Raw genomic sequence first — 25,087 nt, forward strand, 5'->3', positions numbered from 1 at the left:
TCTGTCATGTGGGTTGTCACGTTGAAATTCTGGCCTTTATGGAATCAAAAAATCTCTGCCTTTTATAAAAACAGGACCTTTATCCTGTGTCTCTTACTCATCCAGTTACAAGCTATCCTAGAATACGTTTTAACATTACTAAAAATAAAGAATAACTTTTTGTTTGTTGTTTTTGTCAAAGTTGTCAGCAAATGCACATTTAATGTTTCAAAAAAAAAAACCCCTAAAAAACCAAACCCACCCAAAGAACCTCAGAAGTCCACTTAGCTATCTGTTAGCATATTCCAGCACAGATTTAAAAAAAAAAAAAAAAATTATGAAGGCAAGAAAGACAAGAATCATCATTTTACAGGAACATTGTGGCCTTGCCTATCTCTATGCTGATGTGTAATCACTTTCCTACTCTGCAACAGGTATACCTGCCGAACATCCCCAACTGGGACTGGAGGACAGGAGACAGCATCATCTGTTTCGCTGAACTGAAGCTAGGCTTCATAGCACAAAGCTGCCTTGTTCCTGGTTTGTCTACTCTCCTAACCAATTTGTTCATTGTGAAAGAGGATACTGAGGTACATCCTTCACTTGTCTAAATAATGTGAATACAGCCCAGTGGGATCTTCTCTGAAAGATGTGCCTGACTTCTGAGTAGAAACTGCAGCCAGGTCTTTTGAAGCTTATCTTGATCGTGCTGGGATTAAGCTTGACGCAGAAGGCAAGAAAGCCTAACAGACTATTTCTAATTTAATACTTGAATTCAGTGCAAGAGGTGAAAAGAGTGCTCTTACAGCATGCTGAAGCAAAAGAACCTAAGGATGCATTTTACAGTAGTGTGCAAGGAGGTGCTAAAGCAAAAGATGGCCCATAGCAAGCCATGCTGCTGCGTTTAGCTGATATGTGGAAACACCTTGTCTATTGCTATAGGTTCAAAAGCAATAATGTGATGCTAGTGCTCCACCGCCTCTGAGAGAACACAGTAAATCAATTTTGGTTACTGCACAGTATGGACCCTGTTTAGCTTCTCTTCATCTGTGCTTGATTCCATTCTGTCTGGCACTCATTATTTGAATCTGTGCTTAAAGCAGTACAGCAGAACCACTCCTGCTTGACACCCCCAAAAATGGGCTGAAAATCAGTCCAATGCACCCTTTCCAGTTAAGAGCATGCTTTTCTTCAGTATCCTTTTAGGCTTATTTATTTCTTTGGTTGGATCTTAAGGGGTAATTTACACAAGAACAGTGACAATTAGAACTCCTGTCATCTCTCTGCGAGGAAGGTGATCAAATTTATCCTCCTTTTATCTGTCTTTCCTCATCAGTACCTGCTACAATGCGAAACTGATAAACTACATATTAACATCATGGTACACAAGTTGCTCAGGTATTTCCAAATCAGCACCAGAAGACTTAATAGAAACATTAAGACAGAACTATTGGGTGTGAAGTTGCCTTAACGAGTCTCAGGTTTGCTAGTCCTGCAGTGGACATGCTTTTGCTATCACCTAGTGGCTATATGTGATACTTCACATTAATTTCCTGCAGGAAAGAACTTGACTGCTATTTCTCTCTTCAGGGACTTTTTGTTCACAAAATTAATTTAGACAAACTAAATAGATATCAGGCGAAATAAATACAGAGTTTATCAATGCAGAAGTTGTATGTGCTTGTTAGTGTTTTTTCATTGACGTGTGCTGTTTCATTCAAGTCCAAATATTTCACAGACATGGCAAAGCTAGCAAAACTGGTATTTTAAGGTTTTTTTTTAAGCATACTATGAAAACTCAGCAAACTTGTTAAATTGAAAAAAGCCTTGTATGTCAAAATCCATTAAATAATTTTTATTTGGAAAGCAACGCTTTTTTTACACATTTTTAGTAGCATATTAAGTTTTATGTGGAAGGCATTCATATGCCAAGAGAATAGCAGATACTGTGACACAATGAGTGGCAGTCTAAAACCTGAAGGAGCTGTAAGCAATAGAATGTTTTGCTGCTTTCGCTACCTAGGTATGAACAACCCTTCCCTAGTTGCACAACTACCAAAGAAAAAAAAATAGTGCTTATAATGGAGTAGATTATCACAGTTCAGCAATAAATTACACCTCTAATAACTGTATTTATGATTGGTAAAACTTAACATGAGACCAGTCCTCATCTGAATAACTAAGGAGGCAGGTTAATCTTATTGCCAAGTAAGGTGTAACTTTCCTCAAATAATGGGCTCCCAGTACTTTGCAGTCATGAAATTTCCCTGTGACTTTATTTGTATGCAGTAATAACACCTGTTCTTTGATGATAATATGAATTGGAAGTGTCTACAAGGGTTGAGACTTTGCCCGGTCTGTTGTTTATTAACTCTGATATTGTCTCTGACAACATAAAGCTGATGTCATTCTACTTCCAGTAACTAAGGGCCTTTCATCTGATATTGTGTGGTGTTAGAGTATTGGCCCAGTGTTAGATGACATATTCTACTTGCCTTGCCTTTCAATAAATACATTATCTTTATGGTTGATTCTTTTAGACAAAGAGAAAATATTTGAAGGAAAAAATGCTTCTGGAAGACAAAGACTACAAAGTAGTGACTTTTCAGCTCTCCAATGATTTTGCAGGCATGACTTTTGTAGAGGTTTGTCGGTATGTGGTACAGATGATGTTGTTTTTTCTGTTATTTCTTTCTAGATGTGTCTTTTCACAGTACAGAGATATTATGACTAACTGTGACTTGCTGTCTTTCCCCAGGTTGTGCTTTGTAAAACTGAACCTTATCCTCTTGGGAATTGAACTCAAATTTGGCAGTCAAGGGGAGAGGTAATTGAGAGACTTCTCTTCTAGTAAGAAGTCAACTAATTCCAAACTAACAATTTCATAAGAACTCAGAAGAAACATGCCCCAGGGTCTGTGCAGGTTTTATACACCTCTTATCTTCCTAATGCACCGTATTTAGGAGACAGGATCAAGATGTTGTTCCTGGTTACTTAAGTGCTGGGGTGAATTTTACTATATACAACAGTCTCTTCTGCCTCCTCTTTTCTCACAGATAATCAGGCGAGAGATGGGAGAAGAAACACCATTCTTACCTTCTATTCCACATGCAAAACAGCATAGGTCTCACTTTGATTTGGGGTGACTCAAGTATATATTTATTTTCATTGGTAAAGGAAATGTCTCCTCATTTTATTTTTTGTTTTAGCCACATGAGTTTACAGAGGCTTCTAAATGCTGCAAAGCATTGTCATAAAGGGATAATTTGTCAATGCTGGCAGCAGAGCTTTTGCTCTCTGAAGCTGATCTGGTCCTGGGCCAGATAACACTCTGTCTGTTCTAATGATGAGATACAAGACGTCCTAATGGGGAAGCTGGAACTAGTTCAGAAAGGGGAATAAATAAGTGCTATAGATCTTTTAAAAGCTTGAGAAATCACCCAGAAAATGCAGACTATTGAGTGCAATTATTTCTCTTTCCACTTTTATAAAGGAAATGGCTGTTTTGACGAAACTGTAGAATAGAAACTCTGAAAACAGAGGGTTGTAGGGAAACACTGCTGTGAGAAATACATTGGGGCTCTCTTCCAGAAGTGTTGAATGAACTCTACACTGAAAGAAGTCAGTATATGTAGTTGCTTAGCACTAATGGAAAACAGGCCACAACTCAATCTATTCTTCCTTGAGTTCATACATTGTCTGGCTGAAAACAGAATTATGAAAAGAGAAAGAAAGAGGGAAGAGGAAGCTGCATGCTCTTTGAGAGATAGAGGCTATATTTTTGCTTTTTTTACACAACAGTTGGCACAGAAGAGATCCCGCTTTTAGAAGAGGTACCTCTAGATGTTGCTACAATATCTGTAGTAATAATTAGTCATTCATATTTTGTTTGTCCTCTGAGCCATGAATCTGGAGGAGCTGAGTACAGGCCTTCTCTTGTGTGGAAGGAACATGTTAACAACCTTGTCATCTTTCCCTATGCCATTCACACTACCAATATTCATTAAAACTGGGTTGAAGCAATAGGAATTTGAACTGAGCTGGTACCTTGAGTGGTCTTTGTAGGGGAAACTGGTGTAAATATAATGATGTTGCAGGGGATTCAACATAGATGTGCTTAAAGCAGCCCGGCAGGGATACTCACCCTGGATGTAGAAGGGGAAACCTTAGAAAATAAGGTTTCCTCCCCTTGTTTTACCTGGTATGTTCAGCATTAGAGCAGATACCTCAAACCCTGCACATCCTTAGTATCTTCAGTTGCACAGAACTTGTATTTTAAGTGTAAGTATTCAGGGTTTTCAGTGACCCCATGGAGAAATGGCCCATCCAGGCTGCAGTAAACTATGATTGATTTTATTACTTTAAACATGTGCAAAAATAATGTTTCCCATGAAGTTTACAATTTAGCAAATTAATTACAAAAAAGCTGCCAAATCCTCAGGAGCCTCAGAGTTGAATAAACTGCAGAAATCCTAACAAAAGCTGATTTGCACAAGTCCATGTTCTTCCACAGCTCCCCCAGGTTTCTGTGAACAGTAAATTCCCTTTATGCCACTGAAAAAGCATGTTAACTTTTTCATGTCTCATGTGTCTCCCAAGTCAGAGAAGCTATAACAAAGAGGATTAATGTAAGATTGTGAGGTGAGAGGAAACTGTTCTGATCATATAGTCTGAATTCTCACAACAGAGGTGAAAAATGTCACCAGATGACAAACTGTGATTAGTCTTTTCATTGTTTCTCAATACAGTGCTATCCTGATCAATCCATCTGCGCAGATAAAGATTCATCGGAATACAATGGGCTTTTTTATTGCTCATTCCCTGGCAGAAGTCAAAAAGTAAGATTCCCTATTACTGTTTTGTTGAAAAAAGGTCTAGAATAGACAAACTTTCAGGAGCGGACGAGTGCATTTATTCTCTCATCAGTTAAACATAATTCAGTTCTGCCTAATTCGCTTCTGTTTTCTAGGGCACAGTTCTATTGTAAAGCCTGTCACAGTGATATACAGGATCCAGAGCAGATTAAAAAATGTCAGTGTAAAAGCAGACTCTGCTCAAAACCTTTCTCAGGTAATTTTTTAAAATCTCTTTCTCATTTTACAAAAAAAGATGGCTGAATGAATATTTGTTAATTGTATTTTTAACTGTTTCTCTAGAAGGATAGGTTGGAATACACAGCCCTTTACTTACCTGATAAAATAGGGAGTTTTCTGATTATACTAGTAAGTCTTATAGATTATGATTATACTTTAAATGCTTCGAATTTATGCTTTCCTTTAGGAGTCAAAGCTTCTTGGCTAAAAAGAGTAGGAAAGAATATACCTTGTTCAAGACTTTCACTCGTTAACAGGTTTATCACAGAATACTGTTCTTTAACTGCAGAGACTGAAGCAAATGTATCTTATTACTATAGCATGTGTATAATTGAAGCAAAAGCTACAGCTGGATAAAAACAGAATTTTGTGTCCAGTTTGTGTACTAGATTCTTGGTCAGGATTCCCTGAGGAAGTGTCTAGATCTTTGTCATCTTGAGAATATAAAACTTTAAACATGAAATCAGATAAATGTTTTTGAAGTTGTACAAGTTGTATAGCAACACTTAAGGTGTTTGCTCTGAGGACTGCAAATCTTAGCTGGATGGAAAGAACAGATTAATCATGGCAACATCTAACCCTAAGCAGAGCAACTTATTTCTTCACCTCAAACTCCGTTTTGAAGATGTGGGGTTTTGTTAGGTGTTAGTTGCCTATGGAAGTAGAGAACAACCTCTCAGATCTATGTGTAGCTACACCAAATTGAAGCTTGCTGCATTTTCATTAAGTGTTTAAGGCCAAAATGCACACCTCTCCTAGGCTTCTGTAAACTTCTCTGCTAGTGTCTCCCCTCCATGGAGATGGTGCTTTGCTTTAAAGAGAAGACAAGGAGCTTTCCATTAAATGTGGATGTACACATGCATGCCTACTTGTATTTCAAACACTTGCAAATCCTCTAAGCAGCAGATGGCAGCCAAGCCCCATTACAAAACATGCCTCTGAACTGCAGATGGTTGAGCTAAAGGCAAAACTCATTCACACTGTGCTCAGCCAGACTGAGTGAACAAGCACAAACATGCTGACACCTGGAGGACACCATGTAGTAATGTCATGTAGAAAGAGAAGCTGGAGCCCATTTTCAGTCCAACACACTTATCAGCATAGATGTAACTAAGGTCCCTGAAAGCCAGCTACCTTCCAGAACAAAGACTTCCATAAACTGCAAAGACATCTTAATAAAAGTCAATGGCAAATGAATAGAAAGACGTTGACACTGTAGGAGCTCTCCACCTGGTTGGTTTTCTTCTTGTTTCCTAGGCAATCTTAGATTTTAAAAGGACAAGATGACATTTCAGTATAAATGTGTATTAATAAAAAGCAGTTGTTTGCAAACCTGCAGTTCTGCACCAGTTATAAGATAGAGTGGTTGCCTGAGGTGGATCAGGAGCTTTGCCAGGCATAAGACACTGCCATTGGTTTCCCCTAGGATTCTGGATGTATCAGAGCAAAACAGAGCTTAATTATAAGCACTTTGGTTCATTCCTCCACTCTCCATATAATGTCGTTTAAGTGGTACATGGTGTTCTGGATTCCTCCAAACTCATTGTGAGGGAAGTAGGGGGAAGGTTAGATGGAAGAGACCCCAACTAGTGTAGATGAGTGTGCCTCCAGTACCTGCAATAGGGAGATTTACCTGGCAAAAAGCAAGTTCATTGTCATGAATCTAAAAACTTAATACAGGAACCTCACAGATTGTGTGCTTTAGTCAAAGGAGCTACTATTGTCATCTTAACAGGAGTGCAAATGGCGTACCAGAGTGCAGTCAGAAGAGAAAACAAAGGCTATTTTTTCCTTTATCATCCAGACTTAATCAAAAGCTGTTACTGGATTATTTTTTTAATCATCAGATATGTATTAAGAGACAAAGGGGCTTCTTGAGACGATGACAGCCTGCCACCCTTTGGGGACCTGGTCAGGCAATAGAAGTAAATGAGAGCTTTTCTCCCTGTTCTGCATCTCTGCAGCACCTCAGAGCTGCCCTAGGCAGTCAGGCCCTGCACAGCTTGTTCACAGTAACCCAGGCAGTCTGTGATAAAGGCTGGGACTGAGCCCATCTCTGTGGAGTTGGCCAAGTATCTTGGTTTAGAAGACTATAAGAGAGCTCTCTCAGATACTTATTTGTGCCTGTGTAAGATACGCTGTTCTGAATTTTCTTTCTCTGACTTGACTTATGATACTTCCATTAAGCTTGACCTAGAGGAGTCAAGTGGCATGTAGCATCCTCAGAGAGTTCTCTCGCTACCCATCCAACTCCCACCTCATTGAACACTGGCCTGTAGAAAGAAGTATCCTGTTAGCAAGGCTAAATGCACCTGCTTTTTGCACACCTGTGTAGCACAATTACAGCTTAAGTTTGACAAATCACCTATTCAGAGAGATGTCCCTTTTTTTGCCAGGGGTATGTTTGGAATTGCTAGCTGTTTCATCTGGGTTGGTATGGTTTCACAATAGTTACAACATCACGAGAAAGTTAAGGGTGTGTGAGAGGGTTCATCTGTCAGTTTGAGATAAAGATAGGTGTGTCTGAGTGTTCCTCCAGTCCAACCTTTCTTTTCCCATCTGTATGCATTGGACATGTTTAGACACATGTGACATGGAGAGCTTTGCTGTGCCTCCTGTCAAATGCTGATGAGGGGAGGAATGCAGATTAGCAACCAAGATATAGACCAGGGGAGCGTGAGGAGTAACATCATGCATCCTGAACTAGCTACATCACTGTGAAAAGCAGGAGGTATAGGTAGGCTCTGGTGCTCTTAAAAAATCTCAGGGGGTGCTGCTGTACATGCTCAAATCACTGCCTGGTGTTATAACGCTGGGCTTAATGGCCCGTGACCTCAGATTACGGCCCAGAAAGGACTAGATCAAATGTCAGAGAAAAGATGTTCCAGCTGTTAAATAGCTACTTTAGGATTTGGGAAACTTGAGCTCACTTTCTTGATCTGCTTCCTCAGATTCAATCTGGTACTTTAGGCCACTTAGCCTTTCTGAATTTTTATTTCCTGATGGGAAATTGAGGAAGTTAAAAATGGTTTGACTTGCAGAGAATAGTGTTGTAAATAATTGCAAGTCACTTATGACAAGTATGAGGACGGTACAAGTACAGAGTATGAACTCTTCCTACCTTCTGGCTTTTTTTTTCTTGTATGGAGGACCATGTTTTCGTGGAGCACTTAGAGCACGCCTTCTCCCCTGCAGGACCAGGATCCTCCTCCTCCTCCACGCTTTTAAGGACAGGCCCAGCCCCAGCACCCCTATACACCTTGGACTTCCCCCTCCCTACAGGACCAGCCCAGAAACCTGCTCACCCCATTCAGGACTAGCCCTGGGATCCCCTCCTTTTCAAATGTAAGCTGTGATTCTCTCTAGTTGAGAGCACGTTTTGTTCTTCCCCATGCAAAATGACAGAATAAAGGTCTTGAAGGTCACAGGAGTGTGTGTTAGCTATGTGTTGAGGGTATGCTTCCTTTATCCATGCCTCCACCTGTAGAAGTGACAAAGCTTTCCTTCACTTTGGGGGAAAAACTCAGCAGTTCTGAGTGAGTTTTAGCTTCTGGATTGCAACACAAGAACCTCACAAAGAAAAGGAGCTCCCTTTGGAATGAAATCATGTGTGAAGTATGTAGTGCTCACCATATTTAAGACTGTTTTATGCATACTAGATGGAATTACTATCTTATAATGCTGTGCTGTATTTCTGAGCAGTTGGTATGAATAACCAAGTACTCAGAGCTCCTTTGTCTAGCATTTCTGAAGCCCCCACAGAATCTTCAAATGCCATGGTAGCCATTTTGCAGACACAATCTAAATGCAACTGAAGGCTATACAAAAGGAACCCAATTCTGTTTCATTGCCTTTGTTTCAGAGAAACTGAAATTCTGTAGAGAATCACATGTTTCAGATGGAGAGCCTGCAAAGTCAAGGTCCCTTGGTGGTCTTCTACCTTGGAGTTTTGTTAATGGGTAAGAAACGTAAAGCTGTGTGTATGCTGAGCAGGCATTTCCTGGACTGACATACTGAGAATTTGTGTGGAAAGTGGGAACAGCAGGGTGCACCTCTTTGCTAACTCTTCTGTTGTTGGTGGTGGTTATGGTTGGTTTATGGCTTCTCCCTATCTTGATTAATTGAAGAGCATAGAAAATGCAACTTATGCATATGTATCCAAATCCTTAGCCTCATACTCTCCTGCAAGCTCAAAGCCTGTGCTGTGAACTCCTGATAGCACTGTGGAAGAACAAGGGGAAGCAGAAGGAAGGGATTGGTACACGTCCTGAAAGTGCTCACTGCCTTCCAGGCAGAAGCCCAATGATACCATCACTGAACAGCTGAGTCATGAGCACATTTTATTTGGCTCCTTCTGAGAGAGCAGAGTGGAGGCAGGAGTGGCTAGGGGTAGGAACATAAATGCCAACACCAAGATTTGCTCTTTGCTCAGATGTTTAATTACAGTGTGACACTGGCAGCAACCTGGAAGACTAGCTAACTCTGGTATACTCTAAAAGAAGTTTGTTCTAAAGGCAAATAGAGATCAAGAGAAATGACACCCTACAGCCTTTCTGTCTAGCATCAGTAATGCATGCTAGAGGAGTACTTCTAGGCCATCTAAATTCTTCCTAGGCAGAGGAATCTGATTTCCCAGCAGGGTTTACAAACTGGTGTCAGAGCATAGTCGTCTTCTGTCTAATGCAAGGTGTGAACTGCAGTATTCTTATCTACAGTGTACTTAGTTTGCCAGTCCAGTTGACTTGCACTGGGACTCCTTGTAACCTGAGCTGCTACATTCAGCATAAGGAAGGGTATCATGGTCTGATACTGAGCTGTCAGTAATAGCAAGCTGTTATGCTCTTCCAAAGCATCCACTAGAGAGGGTGACAGGACATATTGGCAAACAGTGTCATACCAGAATTTGCAGGGAATAAACAGGAACCTAGTAGGGGAAGAGAGATGCACAAACTAGTACTTCTTGCCTTGTTTCTGCTTGTGAGCAATTTGCAGCTGCTGTAGAACTGAAGAGGCTTAATAAATAATGTCTCTCCTCCCTCCCAAACCCTATCTTGTGCTTCACCAGCAAAGGCAACTGTCAGTATGGCAAGGACTCTAAGGTGTCCTCTGGAGAGCTTTGCATCTTAGCAGCTGTCCCCAGCACATACATGGTATTGGGACAATAAAATGTTATGTGGTGCTGCTGTCCTACAACTGATTAGGTCAGCTGTAAATATTGGAACTGCATGGTAAATACATATGTGCATACTACCAGATTGTGCTGACTTGTTAAATATAAATGAAAACATAATTAGATTTATAATGTGTCCCTCCCCCTCCTCATGCCCAATAACATAATTTACCGTGGGGGGAGAAGAACAAGCCCTCACAACCTGCTGAAATATCATTATTAACATGCACATGAAAAGTCAATTATGCCAGAGGGAGGTATTTAAGTGAAGTGAGTTTCCATACTCTGGGATTACACCTTGGGGATTATATATTTCTTATTTATTTATTTTCTCTGAGATCTCTGCTGCTGCTTAGCAGTGAGGAACAAAAATGTTACTAAGAGACATTTTGAAATCCCCTAAAGAAATAGCCAAATATGCAGATAAATAACTGTTCCCATCCCCATCAAGATTCTCCCTCATCACCATACCATAAAGACTCTATAGTCTATCCAGTCAGTGCAGGTATGTTTTCTGGTGTTTAGTTTTAAATGACACCAGGGACTGGTCTTCCAGCACTTCCCTGGGGAGGACATTTTACCATACTGTTGTTATTAGTTGCAGTATTTATTATTTGTATTATAGCGGTGCCTTGAGGCTTCTACTGGGACTGGGATCCTGTTAAGCTGGATGCTGTATATGTGCACGGTAAAAGGCAGTTTCTGCCTTAAAGAGCTCTCAGTCTAAATAGAGCAAAGAGTGGGAAGGCAAAGGAAAGTAGGAAAGGGTAAAATGAGGTATTAAAAGTCAGAGAGGAAACCTTATAATGCAAAATACAGCTCTTTGGGGCTGACTCTTCATAACATTAAAGTTCTCAAATTAATTCCAAATCATTTTTATTATTATTTAAACCAACAATAGAATTGGATCTAATTGCCCATTTTCAGACTAAGGTGAGGTTTTCTACCTGGGGTGTTCTGCTAATAGAAAAGCTAACGCTGACCGTTTGCTTCTAAATCAGCATAGTTAGGACAGTGACCAAGGGGAGCTCCAGGTTCAAATCTCTGCTCCATTTGATTTAGGATGGTTAACTGCAATCTGATCCAGGGAAAGTAGACATTTTAAGGCAAGTCTCACTTCCAGGGTTCTCTGGATATACAATAGGGATTACTTCACTGTGTCCAGCAGGCAGTGCTTTTAAAAATTACTTGGATACTTACCCTCTTGCTCCTTTATGGGGTCCTTTGAAAAGATCTTTGTGTGTTGGGACAAACATTTAGCCAGCTAAATACTTGAATTCCAATTATTTTTTCAAGCAGAAATTTGCATCTGAGATTGAGACAAGATTTGCATGTGGGCTAATCAATGAAAAATGTAATCAAACCATAATTCAGGGAAATTCAATAAAGTATAGTGGGAAAGAATTAGGTGTGGCCTATTATAAGACTCAAAACACATACTTGATTCAGATCTTGCCAATAGTGCTGGTGTCCTAGACTATTTTAATGAAAGATATCTTCTGTTGTATTGCACGTATTAAGTCTTGTACATTTCTTTCTTTCTCTTTTTGTTTCCCCCACTGAAAATAAGCAGATCTTTATATCTAGGGGAAGAACTTAATTAGTGTCATTAAAAAAAAAAAAGTAATCACAAACCAATACCAAAAAACCCAAAGACCTATAAAGCTCATCCAGAAGTGAATACATAAAGACCTGTTAGGATTCCTCGAGCACTTCTGAGCCCCTGCATCGATACACTTGCTTTACTAGTCATGGTTTTTCCACACATTCTTGCCTAAGGCATGACAAATTTAATGGTGTATGTTTTGCTGAATTGTTGACTCTTGTTTTTCATTCCTGCTAAGTTTCTAGTGAGGCATGAAAGAATGTTTGTGAGCAAGGCTCCATGTGTACACAACTCTGCAATGTCTCCTTCCCTTTTGCCCTGGTGTAGAGTCACTTCAGCCAAGCAATGGATTAGTAGAAACTGAATTAGATTAAAAGGGAAACCAGGTTAAAGAACCAAGTTTTAGCTCCCTGTTAATTGTAACTTATCTAGGGCCTGGATAATTGCTTGTAAATACCTGCTGAGTTGCCAAGCCTATGTTAAGGCTTGTCAGTCTTTAATAAATCTTAAAGACTTAAGATCCTACTCTTTGATGCTACCCATCACTTCCCAGTCCAAAGGCAGGGCAAAACAAGGCAGTAATGCTGAGCACTCCAGCTCAGCTAGTCTGGCAGAATGCATCACAATCTCTATAAATGTGTGAGAAGGGCTGTACAAGAGCTCCTGAAAAGGTCATTGGTATTTTTGGAGCGATAAATCATGGAGGGAAAGATTTGCATTTTGGCTGTATAAAATCCAAGGCTGGATTAGAGAGAGCATACTTTGCAGTAGTATTTCTCTCCTGACTTGTTTTATTAGCTTCCTTTAAACATGTTACATTATTGCTTATAGAATTTCATTTACTTGGATTGGCAGCTTGATAAATATGTCTATTGGCGATGATTTGGATTGCTCTGGGCATTAATATTATTAAAACCTGTCACAAGGAAATGTCTGAAAGATGACTTACTGTAAAGATTACAGCATGAAATAAATCATACAATGGTATTTGTTACCGTTTATGGCCTCTTGGAGCCGAGTCAATCCCTTTTTATGTTGCATTATTTTTCAAGTTTTTATAGCCTTACATTATATATCGCTGTCAGAAATGAACAGATGGGGTGTCAAACACGAGCCTTCTGAATAATTCCCACCCTCGGGTTATTTGTATGAAGGACAAGTGTAAAACTGTGTTCTCAAGAAAAAGGAGATAGATAGAGGTGGAGAAAGTGTTGTTACAGTGAGCAAGATCCCTTTTGTCAGCAGGCACATTGTGCTTTTGATCACTACCTGGTATTTACACTACAGGGTGGAGGCTCTGTGGAAAATTTAGCAGTCTGTTGGCATAGCAGAAACCCTCACAAGTTAGACAAGTTCCATGTTCCTTCAGCTTTACTTTTATTGCTAGAATGGGAGAAAGATGTGGAAGGGGTGTTTCAGTGATAGCCAAACCTCAGAGGGTTTGTAGAAACGTGGAAAAGTGTGGATGCCTATAGGTACCTCTCAAACACTTCAGGGGTGGGATTCTAAAAAGACTGCCTCCTGAACTACACAAATGGCATTTCTGGAGTTTGGGATGCATAAGAAAGATGATGAACGGATATTTTGGACACTGGAAGTTTATGAACCCATGTTAGGCAGGGAGCTCCTCTAGGAAGAGGTGACAATATTTTGCATTCCACTTTTTGTTGTGTTGGGAAGTCCCATTTTTCTTGCTGTGTATTTTTGAGGACTACTTGTCAGAGTCAGGGTGACAGGTTGGATGGAGTGATAGTTAAGCTGATAAATACACATGCAGTTAATTAGGTTTATCTGAGTTAAAAAAATTCAAGTGGGAGACATAGTCCATGTGTACTTTCCCCCAGGCTTTCTCTCCTCACATCTCCAACCCCCAGAATCTTGTACAGGTACACAGAATATAAATCAGCATTATTTTTGGAACGTGACTCTTCTTGGTATAAATGGATCTTTAAGCACCCCAATAAATTGTTCTGTTGATGCAGGCTGGCTGAATCTCGCTCATGGAACACTGAGGTCTTATCTTCACTGAAACTTGCACAGCCAACAAGACTGACAAATCATTGTGATGGAGCAGATATTTTAGTGGATTTCTGACACAGAAAACCTAGCTTCCATGGTGTGCAAAATCTGCCAAAACTTGTTTTGTACAGACAGCATTGTCTCTTTGCATGAAAACCAAGTCTGCATACTGGCATTGAAAAAAGGGGTTTCACTTTTTTTTTTTAAACCCCATAATAAGCAAAAGCATACTCTATTTGGGCTTTAAGTCGCTAGAGATGTTACTGGTAACTCTAACAGGACTCTTCCATCGGTGATTTACTTCTTGATTCAATTTTGGTTGAATTTTGTATATAGGCCTCCAGTTTTGTGTGGTTTGTTTTGTTTTTTTTTTCCCTTCTGGAGAGTAAAAATTTCGGAATACTGGAAAGAAAAAGTCTCAGCCCTTGCCCGCCCTTATACATAGAATTTTTTCTTAACTTCAGTTTGTATTCACACTCACTGTATTTGGCCCCTAAACTCCCTGTGATTTTAGCCAGCCGCCATTCCTTATGAATTTAGCCAGCTAATCCAAAGTTTATTCCAGCTTCTTTCTGAAGCTCTCTTCCCTTGTGTTCACATGCCTCTCTTCTCTGAGACTTACCATTATAGATCAGAGAGCCTTATACTTTGCAGCCTCTCCCTGTATTCCTCAGTCTTTTTTTTTTTTTTCCTATATTTCATATGAAAATACACCACCTCTCTCTTCCCCAGGCCCTTGTGCTACATCTATCATCAAGCTTGCATAAGTTCTAGGGATTCACGTTCACCATCCAAAGTACTGTTGTACTGCACATTGTAACTGAAGCTGCACCCACCTGTACATACTAATCCAATTCCATGTTATACAATAGTATAATCACTTAAAGAATTTGCATGACTGATGGTGTGAGTTCTGAGTGCATAAGGATAAGTTTCATAATTAGCTTTCCCTGTGAACTTGTGCAAACCAGTCTATAATTTGGTCAGCTCCTGATTTTTAATGAGGGTGCTGAGAGTGACTGAAGCCTCTGGCAGCATGCATTTCATATTTTAATTACCCACAGTAATTCTGACAATTACACCAATGTTATAAATCACATCATAATGACCCATTAAAAAAAACACCCATATTTAATGATTGGATGGGGATTTAAATTAAACAGATATGCAATGGCTTAACAAGAAGCCAAAGGCTCCATGAAGTTTCAAAGTCTTCCAAATCTTTTCATTGAGCTATGGCTCTGGAAGGCAAAGAAACTTCAGGCAAAGTCCTGATTTCTTCAACCGGGGATTGTTTTTCATGGGAGGAAATCCATTCCTGTGTGCCAGTCTAGAACTGGACTGCTACATGATTTGAGTCTTGGTAGCTAATTGGCCATTCTGGACTCTGTTTTGAGTCTAGGAGAATTTAGGATGTCACTTACTCTTGGCAATGCTGATATGGTAGTCGCAAGCATCCCTGGATGTCATGCGAGCATAATGGCATTGGTTTTTGGCCAGTTAACTTGAGTTTTAGTAGGGATCGCATAGAGGTACAGCTCAACATTTCTGTTCTGGCAGATAGCTTTTGTTATGCTGTCCATGGTTCAATGAAGTGTGAATTTATCTATCTTATATGTGGTGCTTAAAGCCCTTCTTACCATTAACCCTTGTTGAGGAGGGCAATTAACAAGGGATGGTCAACATCACATTGCTTACATAGCATTTTCTCCTCTCGTTATTTCTTGGGTGCTGTCACCATGCGCCACCTCTTACACAGACCTGAAACAACAGGGCTAGGCTAGGTCTGCAGGTAGGTCCTCTAAGGAACAGAGTCTGCACAAAGTTACCACCAATTCAGCTGAAAATAAGGCTGTGCTATTCAGCATAGTCTATTATTCAGCTGGGTCCTGGCTCCCTGGTTTTGGCCCTTAGTGAAAATCACTTCTATTATCTAAGATCTTGAGTAAGCCAAGTTCTGCTCTTTAGATTATTTTGCTATTAATAACGTAACAATAAGTGGGTGGAAGTAGCTGATGGCTCTAAGCCACAAATGATCCCAAATGTTCCCAGTCTCTACTCTCCTGTAAACCTTGACAGATTGGGAGTGCTTAGTAAAATATTGTAACACTCAACACGCATTTACAAGACAGCGATCTGTCCCATGACGGCTTCCAGATGTGTGAGTGTGTGCAATTTCATAATTCAAGAACAGATTCTATTGCCTGCTGCAGATCCCCCATCAGGCTCTTCATAAATGCTGCTTATAATTAAATTAACCCACTAACTAGCCATGCAAATTTTGATAAGCAGTGACCAAAAAAATAAAAACGGGGAACTGTTAAGATGCTCTCAAAAAATGACAAGGTTGTCATCAGAGATTATTTATCATTATGAGAAGATTTGTTTTTTCCCTTCCTGTTTGCCAAATTCTACTTTGTCTCTTTGTACATGACGACTGTTTCAAGGTTTTAATTTAATAATTAGGAGCTGAATTTTGCCATCCTTACTCAAGCTGCCTGCTGTCTTACTCTCTGAGCAGCCTTTCTGGAATCAAAGCAAGCTTCTATTCTGTGTGTGGGTAGCAGGATCAGGCTTTAGTTTTTAAAATACAACCTGCGCCCAGTCCAAGTAGCAGTGGAAGAACAAAAATATGCACATACGCTTGTCCATGTCAAGGAGAAGAAGTTGCATTTTATCTAGCCCTCCTGTGACCTCAGAAAGGGAGAAGGGAGACTTTGGCAAAGATTTCACAAGGGATATTATGCATAATGAGCTGTTGTTTTCTGTCAGAAACGATGCCCGTAGCTGACCCATGAGATCTGCCTGCAGAAGTTGTATCCAGCTCCTCCACAATAACTGTGCTATATTAATTTGCAAAAGTGTTGGAGTTATTACACCTGGTTTGTGTCTATGGCTGAACAGCATGTCCTTATATAGTAAAATGTTAGCTGAGGGAGGTGATTTGGATGGAGGCTGATGCAGAAATGGAGAGCAGATAACAAAAGCAGGAGATGTCTTTTGTTATATGTCACTCTGAGGTTTCTTTAGTGAAGAAGTAGGCCCTAATGCATCTAGATCAATGTTCAGACAGTTCAGTCCAGTTATCCTTACACATTCTGAATTTCTATAGTGCTGCCAACTCTTCAGACTCTGCCACACAGGTATCAGGAGTTCATCTTAAGGCATCATCACCTGGAGTCCTGTTATTAGAGAATCTTGGCTCTGTTTTAAAATACGGTGTCAGACAGCGCCTATTAGACTAGGATTCAGCCTTTCTATTTGTGTGTTGTGTAAGTCCCAATGCTACATGTCTTTCCATGCTGTTTTCTCAGTTCAAGTTAGTTTACCTTTATTGTTCATGTTTACAACTCTAAATAAAGCAGGAGTCCCTAAACTTAGTGGGGGACTGTAAGTATTACTGCAATATAGATGATAACTACAGACTATTTTTATTTTAGTGTATTCTGTACAACCACACTGACTTCACTGGGATTACATGTGCATTGCTTAGGGGCAGATTTGGTTCAGTGGATGTAATTAAGAAAAATATAACTACTCATTTTTAAGATTGGTTTTACTTGTTGCCTGATGTATTTGTTAATTATTGGATGGAATACTCTAAATTGTAATATTTTGCAATGACACGTAATACCTCTGTGTCAATTAATTAAGCCTTGTAGTTCCTTGTGAGGTAGGGAAAGCACTTTGCATTATGATTGGAGTGATATAATCCATGACGATGAATAAGCCAAGTCCAGACAAGCACCGTATTCTCACAGTGTGGGCCTGGGAGTGAGAAAAGGGGCTTTGTAGCAGCCTTCACAGGCGCAGGCAATTTTCATTGTGTGTGTGAAACTCCACTCCTCCCTAAAGGAAAAGGTTAACATATGTGCGGATCTGGGAGCGATTCAAAAAACAATAAGAGGATTCCCAAATGGGATGTGAACCGAACAGCCCACATGCCAAGTGTTAAATCATCCCCAAGGCTGTGGTACAGAGGCAGGGGAAGGACGTCAGGGCATTTGTGCTCGTGGGCTGAGGCTTTCCAGATCCAGCTGCTGGAGCAACCTGCCTGCATCATGCAGGTACCCACGGGTGTTTTCTTTCTGGAGACTTTTGTGCACAGATTTCTCACGTGTGTAGGTTTCCGGGGACCAACGGTGCAACTCTTCCAGGCCTTGCTTGTCCTGAGGTGCTTTGTGAGCATAGGCTTCTACCTCTTTGTCTCTCTCTGGGCAAAATTTAGGACACAGAAATAAGCTCCGATTCCTGCGGATTTGCTGCTATTCTGTACTTAGAGCACAGAAGGCAAACCACATGAGCACAGACCTCGATGCATACACATGACATTAAGACTCATTGTAGCCACATTTTCCCACGACAAGGAGTGGAAGAGCTGATGTCGGAAGACTGCAGGCGAGGGATTCAACAAAGCTTTAGGGCTTTGCAAAGGCATTATGAAGAATTTAAAGATAGCTTGTCAGCGGGAAGTTGTTGGCAGCTAAGAATTTGATAAAAGGACTTCCACTCCCTGCCTTCTAATGCTATAGACAACTGTTACTCACTTATGTTAGTCCTCAAATGAAGTTTGAAGCATCTTGGATGTGTCTGACCATCTTTTAGAGTAGCTAAGAGCTATGTTATCTACTTTGATTCATGCAAACATGAGTGACTGGTTTATATTGGGTCATGGCTGTGGAAACAGGCAAAAAAGAAATGTTTTAACATGTTGTAGCACTCTCAGTTCGACTCTGGTACACTGGACCGAACTGCCATTTTGGATTATATATAAAGTATTGAACTGGGGTTACTTGCAGTATAAAACCAAATTTTTCTCTGAGTTCTGGTGGGCTATTGTTGTAATAGACTTAGTTCATCTGTGGGTTGGGCACAGACTGATTATGCCAGTGGCTTATGCACTTGACACTGTGGAACGGTATTTTCAAGTGTTCAGCCACTGAGACCACATGTTCAGAAATGCCCACAGTCCACAGTACCTAGTGCTTTTGTAAGTCAGCTCCACTTGTACGGTCTTTGGTAACTTGGTCTTGTGCTTTTTTGATATTCTGTTCAGTGCAATGTAAGTGGTAAGGACATCAAATGAGAATGTGATAGAGAAAGAAAGGTAACACAGACATGGCAATGCACAGCTTCACGTGAATGCAACTGTTTTCTTTCCAGACTCATGCAGAGCTGACGCGGATAACTGCGCACCCACAGCACAGTCAATTTGTGACCCAGATAACCTGCTAATGGCTGTAGTGAGTGACTGTAGCTCAATCAGAGACTATTTCTCTCTCTCTCTGTCAGATACTACAGCATGTCAGTTCCAGTGCCCTCATCCTCAAGCTCCTCAGAGTCCAGTGCAGGATGATTTACGAGTCTCTCAGGAAAATCAGATTTCCGTAAGAATCATGTAATTTGCAGAGTATATGGCAGAAGGAACCCTTAACTAAAGAATGGCTTGTTAAATCAGAATATGCTTGGCTTTGGCAAGGTGGATGCCGTTATGATGAAGTGGGTTTCCTGCTGTCTTTTCCTGCTCTCTCCCACTGTAGGGATCCAACAGGTGTTTCCTCCAAGGCATATATGTTTCCCATAATATTAGAATGAGGAGTTGTCATTTCTGACAGGTTGTGTATATAGATGATAGCTTTATTATGATAGAGATATATGCATTGTTTGATTGGTAAATCTGAGTCAAGTAAGGGAGCTTATGAGAAGATAGTCTCTAACTTGCCAAAATACCATTTAATCACTGGCCTAAGGATTCGTTATCTGAGGAGGAGACGTGTGGCTAATAGATGCAATTGCTTGCAGTTAGCACGGGGCTGCGTAGAGACACTGCAGAGATTTAAAGGGGTACACAATCCCCTTTCCGTCCAGTTTTGTACTAGCTTGGTGAATTCAGGAGAGCCAGTTTGAAGCCTCTCTCTGCCCCTTGTCAGAGATGCAAGATGACCTTTAATTTTGCTGAAGGATGGGTAATTCAGAGCTGATTAAAAAAAAAAATGCTTCATGCAACATGCTGTTTGCCTCTGCAACTTCTTGCTGCAAATGCTGCTGAGAGGAAGAACTGTGCAAGCAGCAGAAGAGAGCAACAGGGATAGGTAGTGTGGTGGCTTTGGCTATGCTTTGTGAACTTCTGGAGATCGATGGACTTCAGCTAAAGGGCCTGGACAAAGATTGGAAGCTTCATGGCTTGGTACTGCCAGTCTGTAAGAGGAAACTATGTGCTCCAGAGCCATTTGGCACCTGGAGCACATTGCTTTCTGTTTGCTCTTCCTTTCTTTTTCGCTAGGCTACTTCCAGCTGCCGGTCCCTCTGCTCTTGCCTCCTCTTGAGCAGCAGTAGTGCAGGAGCCAGTGCACACAGATCTGTTTCTACCTCTTTGGTGCCTTTCTTGCCTGAAGGAAAGATTTTTTTTTTTAATTTTTTTTTTTTAAATGCTTTCCTCCGTAAGGCATAGCTTGCACCTTGCTTTGCATTATCTGCTACTTGTCCACTTTAAAGGTTAGATGGTGTTTGAGTTGGATCTGCTGTAGGCAATCCCTTTCTCTCATCCTGCGGTAGCATGGAGGGAACAGAGGTAGGAGGCACTGCAGAGCTGGAAAGGACCGGTCTCCAGATTTGGGATTACAATCAAACCCAGCAAGTCGTAAGCATGTTGCAGAGGAGACTGGACAGCAGCTAGGCAAAAGCTGGTCATTACAGTTTATGTCCATGCCATTAGTAGACCCTTTGTGGCTTTTATATCTTGTGCTGGTTTTAGGATAAGTAAGCATTTATAAAACTTGGAAATATATTAATTTAGAAGAACAAGGTAACCTTTTCTAATATGATTAGTCCCAGGGTTTGTTATTAGTCCCTTAGCTTAAGACCTGGGGAGCTAGCAGAAACTGCAAAGAAGTTCCAGCTTGCTCTTCGAATTCTCATATGGATTGGGAAAGACTCTATTGCTATGCTGTGGTTATTGAAATGACTGTGACTTTTAGATAGTTATCCTGGGTATGGGTGAATTGTATAGCTATGGCATCATGGAGTCTGGCACAAGCTGCAAACCCGCCAGCCCCGTTTGCAAAAAGGGGGCAAATTCTCAGGTTCCTTAATGCTGTGCTAAGAAGAGCTAAACCCAGTACCAGCATAAGTTGGTCTGTACAGGGCACAGCTAGATCCACCTTGCAGGCCTCATAATGAATGACACTTTCCCCTAGCAAAATCCCCCCTCTCCTTTCTGTTAATCTCACCTCACTCAATACTGCATCGACAAGATAAGGACAAATTGGACATGAAAAAGAATGTCAGGACCAAACACTTGTCTGGTCATACAGGTCTACTAAGGCTGATGTGTTCAGTATGTATTGTAATCCTAGGTGGCGAGTTTTGGTTATCATTGTGATTTCAGTTACAGAGTGATTAAATAAACATTGCTCTTGAGCCAACTGTTCAAGGCTCACTCTACCTATAGTAAAACTAGAGAGATGGTGCTGAGCAAATGGTTTACCCAACAGATTCTAGGTCTTTTTCTGTCCATGCCTGGGCCATGAGGAGACATGTGAACAACCCGTTGTTGTTCGACATGACTTCCCGAACAATTGTGTTCTGTAGCAGTCCTTTGAAACAGTTTGATGTTCAGAGCAGCATCTGATTGAATGGCTTTTGTTTCACGTGGTCTTGCTGCTTCTGAACTAACACAATGCTCACAAACACAGCTATGTATCTGAAACTTGCCTCTAAGAATATCCTGCAATATGGGCATAATTTAAAGTCCCCGAAGACAAGGGGAAAATTCCTGCTGACTTCTTTTTCTCTTAATCAAGACCATGTTTATATAAATGTTGCTTCAATGAATGTCCATACTGAAGAACTCCTTATTTAAAATAATCCTAGGGATCAAGTCCAAACAGCTATAAACATCACAACTAATACAATAATTCAAGGCAACGCTTTGCAGTATGTTTTTCCTTATGTTGGTCTCACTCAGCTGACATTGACAAAGGAATTCCTCCACCACACAACCCTTTTCCCCCATACTGTCATGGTTAATATGCGACTCATACATCCTAATTTTTCCTTGCTACTGTGAGACACGAAAGCTATGATGTAGATAAAAAGGGCATCTCAGCAGCAGCTGGAGATGTAATCTCAACTTGAGTAAACTGTAGCTGCCACTGCTGAGAGGTTGTTCTGTAGCTAAGAAGTTCCTCACTCTGTTTTAGGGGTTTTGATGGCCAAGGAGAGGAGAACAGCAAAGTCATCCTAGATTCAACAGGAATGTTCCACTGGTGTGATGCTGTTCCACTGCAGGAGGCTCTTCTGGTAGGTGTGGGGTATTTGCTTTTGGGATCCTCACGTGTCTTCTTCCTTGTTCTCCTAGGAATAACCTGGAGCTTCAGTGCGTTGATCTGGGTGGAGAGCACAGCACTCTCTAGTTTACTGCTGTTTATTTAGCAATGTTATCTTACGCAATTTCTAGCTTTGATTTCATATGCAAAGGTAAGAGACAGACCCTGCCCTGGAAGGGAGAGCCTGAGGGTTTACCATTACCCCCTTTTTCAGGAGTAAGCTGCAGATAAAGTATCTTGACCAGGGTCGCATAGAGACTCTGTTGCAGTGGTGGGAGCTGAAGGCTCATTCCACAGCCATGTTCCCTTGTAATTTAGGTGGTAACCTGGGAACAGAGAAAGATTTCCAAGATAACAAGGGATCAGTAATGCCTTCCAAGTTAATCTAAAGCAGGACAGGCACCCTGTCTCAAGAGAGGATCTCAGCAGATAGACAAAGGAAAGTCTGATTGTAATCTCTTTTATTTGAAAATTTTTTATGTTGTGTTTCCAGGCCCCTGTGTCCGTGACATTATTGATCTGGATATCTTTAAGATATTTTGGTTTATTTATTTAATGTGTCTAATCTGTAAAAGAACAAATCCCATCTAGAAATGGCAGGTTGTGCTCAGAGCTGCCAGAGAGCTGAGAGTAGGCAACCAAATCTTGCAATGAGGTGATCAAAGATTTCATCAAAAATACAGAATGTTCAAGCTGTTCTGCCAGCTGGGAGACTTGTAGCAGGCTGGAATTCATGCTGCTTGAAATGCTGCAGCTTCCTTCCAAGCAAATAAAAGGACCCTATTGCCCAGCAACCTCCAAAATAGGATTAGTCATTACAAATGGGCAAATATCCCAATAGGACTGGAAGCTCAGCTCTGTGAATTGAAGAGTGATGTTTTGAAAAGATCTTGCAGGCGGGCTTACATGAGGAAAAGGCTTACAACGGCTAGTGTGTCCTAACTCCCCATGTGCCACTTCTGTTTTGTACTGTTTTTCTGTAGCTAAGCTAGACTGTGCAAGGGGCTCTTTATGAGGATTAAGAATGTCCACAAAGGAAATTAGTGCATAATAGCTATTGCACTTCATGTTCATGCAGTATCTTCCTTTGCAACCATGTTTCTGGGACAGGCAAGCCCTCATGGGCCTGGGAGTCTAAGATGCATTTTTGGGAGTGAGCTGGGTGCTTGACAAAGTCCCAGACTGTGCTTTGGGTTTTTAAAAGCTATGTTTTTAAAGTTGTTTAGGTGCTTAAAGGTGCAAGTATACTCCCATGGGATTTGTCATAACACTACAGCATTTCATTCTGTTTGGAAACCATGGACAGCTAGATGGATATAGTTTACAGAAATTCCTTCTTGATGTCCGTGCAAAACACAGGGCATCTAGACACAGATCAAAATGCGGTCCTCTGACTTTTACATAAGGTATACATTACTAAATAATTTAAATGATTTTTGGAAATTTTAACCATCACTCTAATATGGCATAGATGTTTGAGAATTAATGTAACTTTTTTTTCCTTGACCTCAGTAATAAAGTAACAAATGCCGAATATGGCCAGCTTCTTGGCCCCAGGTTGGAAGGAAGGCCTAAGTCCTTCCATAGTGTCTTCAGAAGGGCTCACCTGTCCCTGCTGCTCATGCACTACACTGACTGCTCCTGTTCGTCTTGTAATTGTGCATTTCCTCTGCAGATTTCAGCAGTAATAGTTTTTCCAATTGTTCCTATAAAATAAGCTATAAAATAGATTGTGTTTTTAATTGTTTAGCTTCATTCAGCAGACTAATCGTTGGACTTCAGGCATGTTACATTAAATACAGCTAAAGGTTTCATTATTCAATTTAAACTAATCTAATTAGTTAGAGACAATCATTTAATTTGGTTATGATTCTAATCTCTCATCAGGAAACTTCTCCCTGACAAAGTCCCTTGTTTCTCTTTGGAAAAAAGCTGCCCAGCAGTGAATATTGCAGGGATGTACTGATCCCACAGTTCCTGGTTGGTTAATGTGAACGTTAATGCAGTGGCTCTGACAAGCCTGGTTGGCCAACTTGGCCATACTACCTACCAACTGTGAGGCACCACACTAAGCAACACCCACTCCCTGGTACGTTTTCCCAGACTAATTAGCTCATTTGGGAAACATGATCAATTAGCCAGGAGAAAAACACCAGGCTAAAGTCGTTATTAAGCTCCTGGCATTAAACTGGTATTGTTGCCTTGTTCTACATTTTTGATGTTTTATGCCAACATATGTAATTTTTCACTGCTGTAGGATACACTTGGAATCCAAATACTTAAGGGGAGATACTTCTTTTTATATATAGTCTCATTCTACCCATAGATGTTACACAGCTAAGAAATGGTTTAAGTCTTTCTAACTGAAGAGAAAAATCTAAAATAAACCTAGTAGCTGGTTTAGCAGAATTCTGTTTTAAATTTAGAATTGCAAGGACCAAGTAGCACCGAACCTGCACGATCACATTTTGGTCTGCGTCTTTGGCGATGCGAACTCACCGCTGATTGGGCTGCAGGACTTCGTGATGCCCTTAAGAGCTAGTAACTTCATTTACCATGAGTTGAAAGACATTGTTTTTCTCGGGTCCTTGGAATATCTGCAAAGAGAATGGAAAGTTATTCAGAACTTCCCAAAGCTGTGGTTATTCTCAGTAAGAATTTTTGCATATTCTCTTTCCCTCTTCCATTCTTTCTCTAGCTCTCATGCACGTTTATAAATACATTTTAAAACCACTTGATAATAGCACAATTCAGGTTCAAAAAGGACCAAAATTATCTCAGGCTCTAGACTTGAGCTTGAATCCAAGATGTTGAAAAACTTTCCTTTCTTAAATATTTATTTTCTTTTGAGGGAGTCTTGGTACTCTCTGCCTTCTCAGTGCTTCTGCAGGAA

The 25,087-nt window shown here is 40.6% G+C and overlaps 1 protein-coding gene across 1 annotated transcript in view; it reads left to right on the forward strand.

The window, feature by feature from the left end:
• Nucleotides 1-25,087, forward strand: part of KCNU1 (potassium calcium-activated channel subfamily U member 1) — a 52,737-nt gene that overhangs the window by 12,732 nt on the left and 14,918 nt on the right. The window contains exons 14-21 of the mRNA XM_072845978.1: nucleotides 414-569; nucleotides 2,520-2,632; nucleotides 2,738-2,806; nucleotides 4,728-4,817; nucleotides 4,949-5,049; nucleotides 8,935-9,031; nucleotides 22,069-22,168; nucleotides 24,621-24,845. Coding sequence (XP_072702079.1) covers nucleotides 414-569; nucleotides 2,520-2,632; nucleotides 2,738-2,806; nucleotides 4,728-4,817; nucleotides 4,949-5,049; nucleotides 8,935-9,031; nucleotides 22,069-22,168; nucleotides 24,621-24,845 — 951 coding nt within the window. The remainder of the gene's footprint in view (nucleotides 1-413; nucleotides 570-2,519; nucleotides 2,633-2,737; nucleotides 2,807-4,727; nucleotides 4,818-4,948; nucleotides 5,050-8,934; nucleotides 9,032-22,068; nucleotides 22,169-24,620; nucleotides 24,846-25,087) is intronic.

The sequence above is a fragment of the Ciconia boyciana genome, chromosome 25 (genome assembly GCF_034638445.1).
Source record: "Ciconia boyciana chromosome 25, ASM3463844v1, whole genome shotgun sequence".
Lineage (NCBI taxonomy): Eukaryota > Metazoa > Chordata > Aves > Ciconiiformes > Ciconiidae > Ciconia > Ciconia boyciana.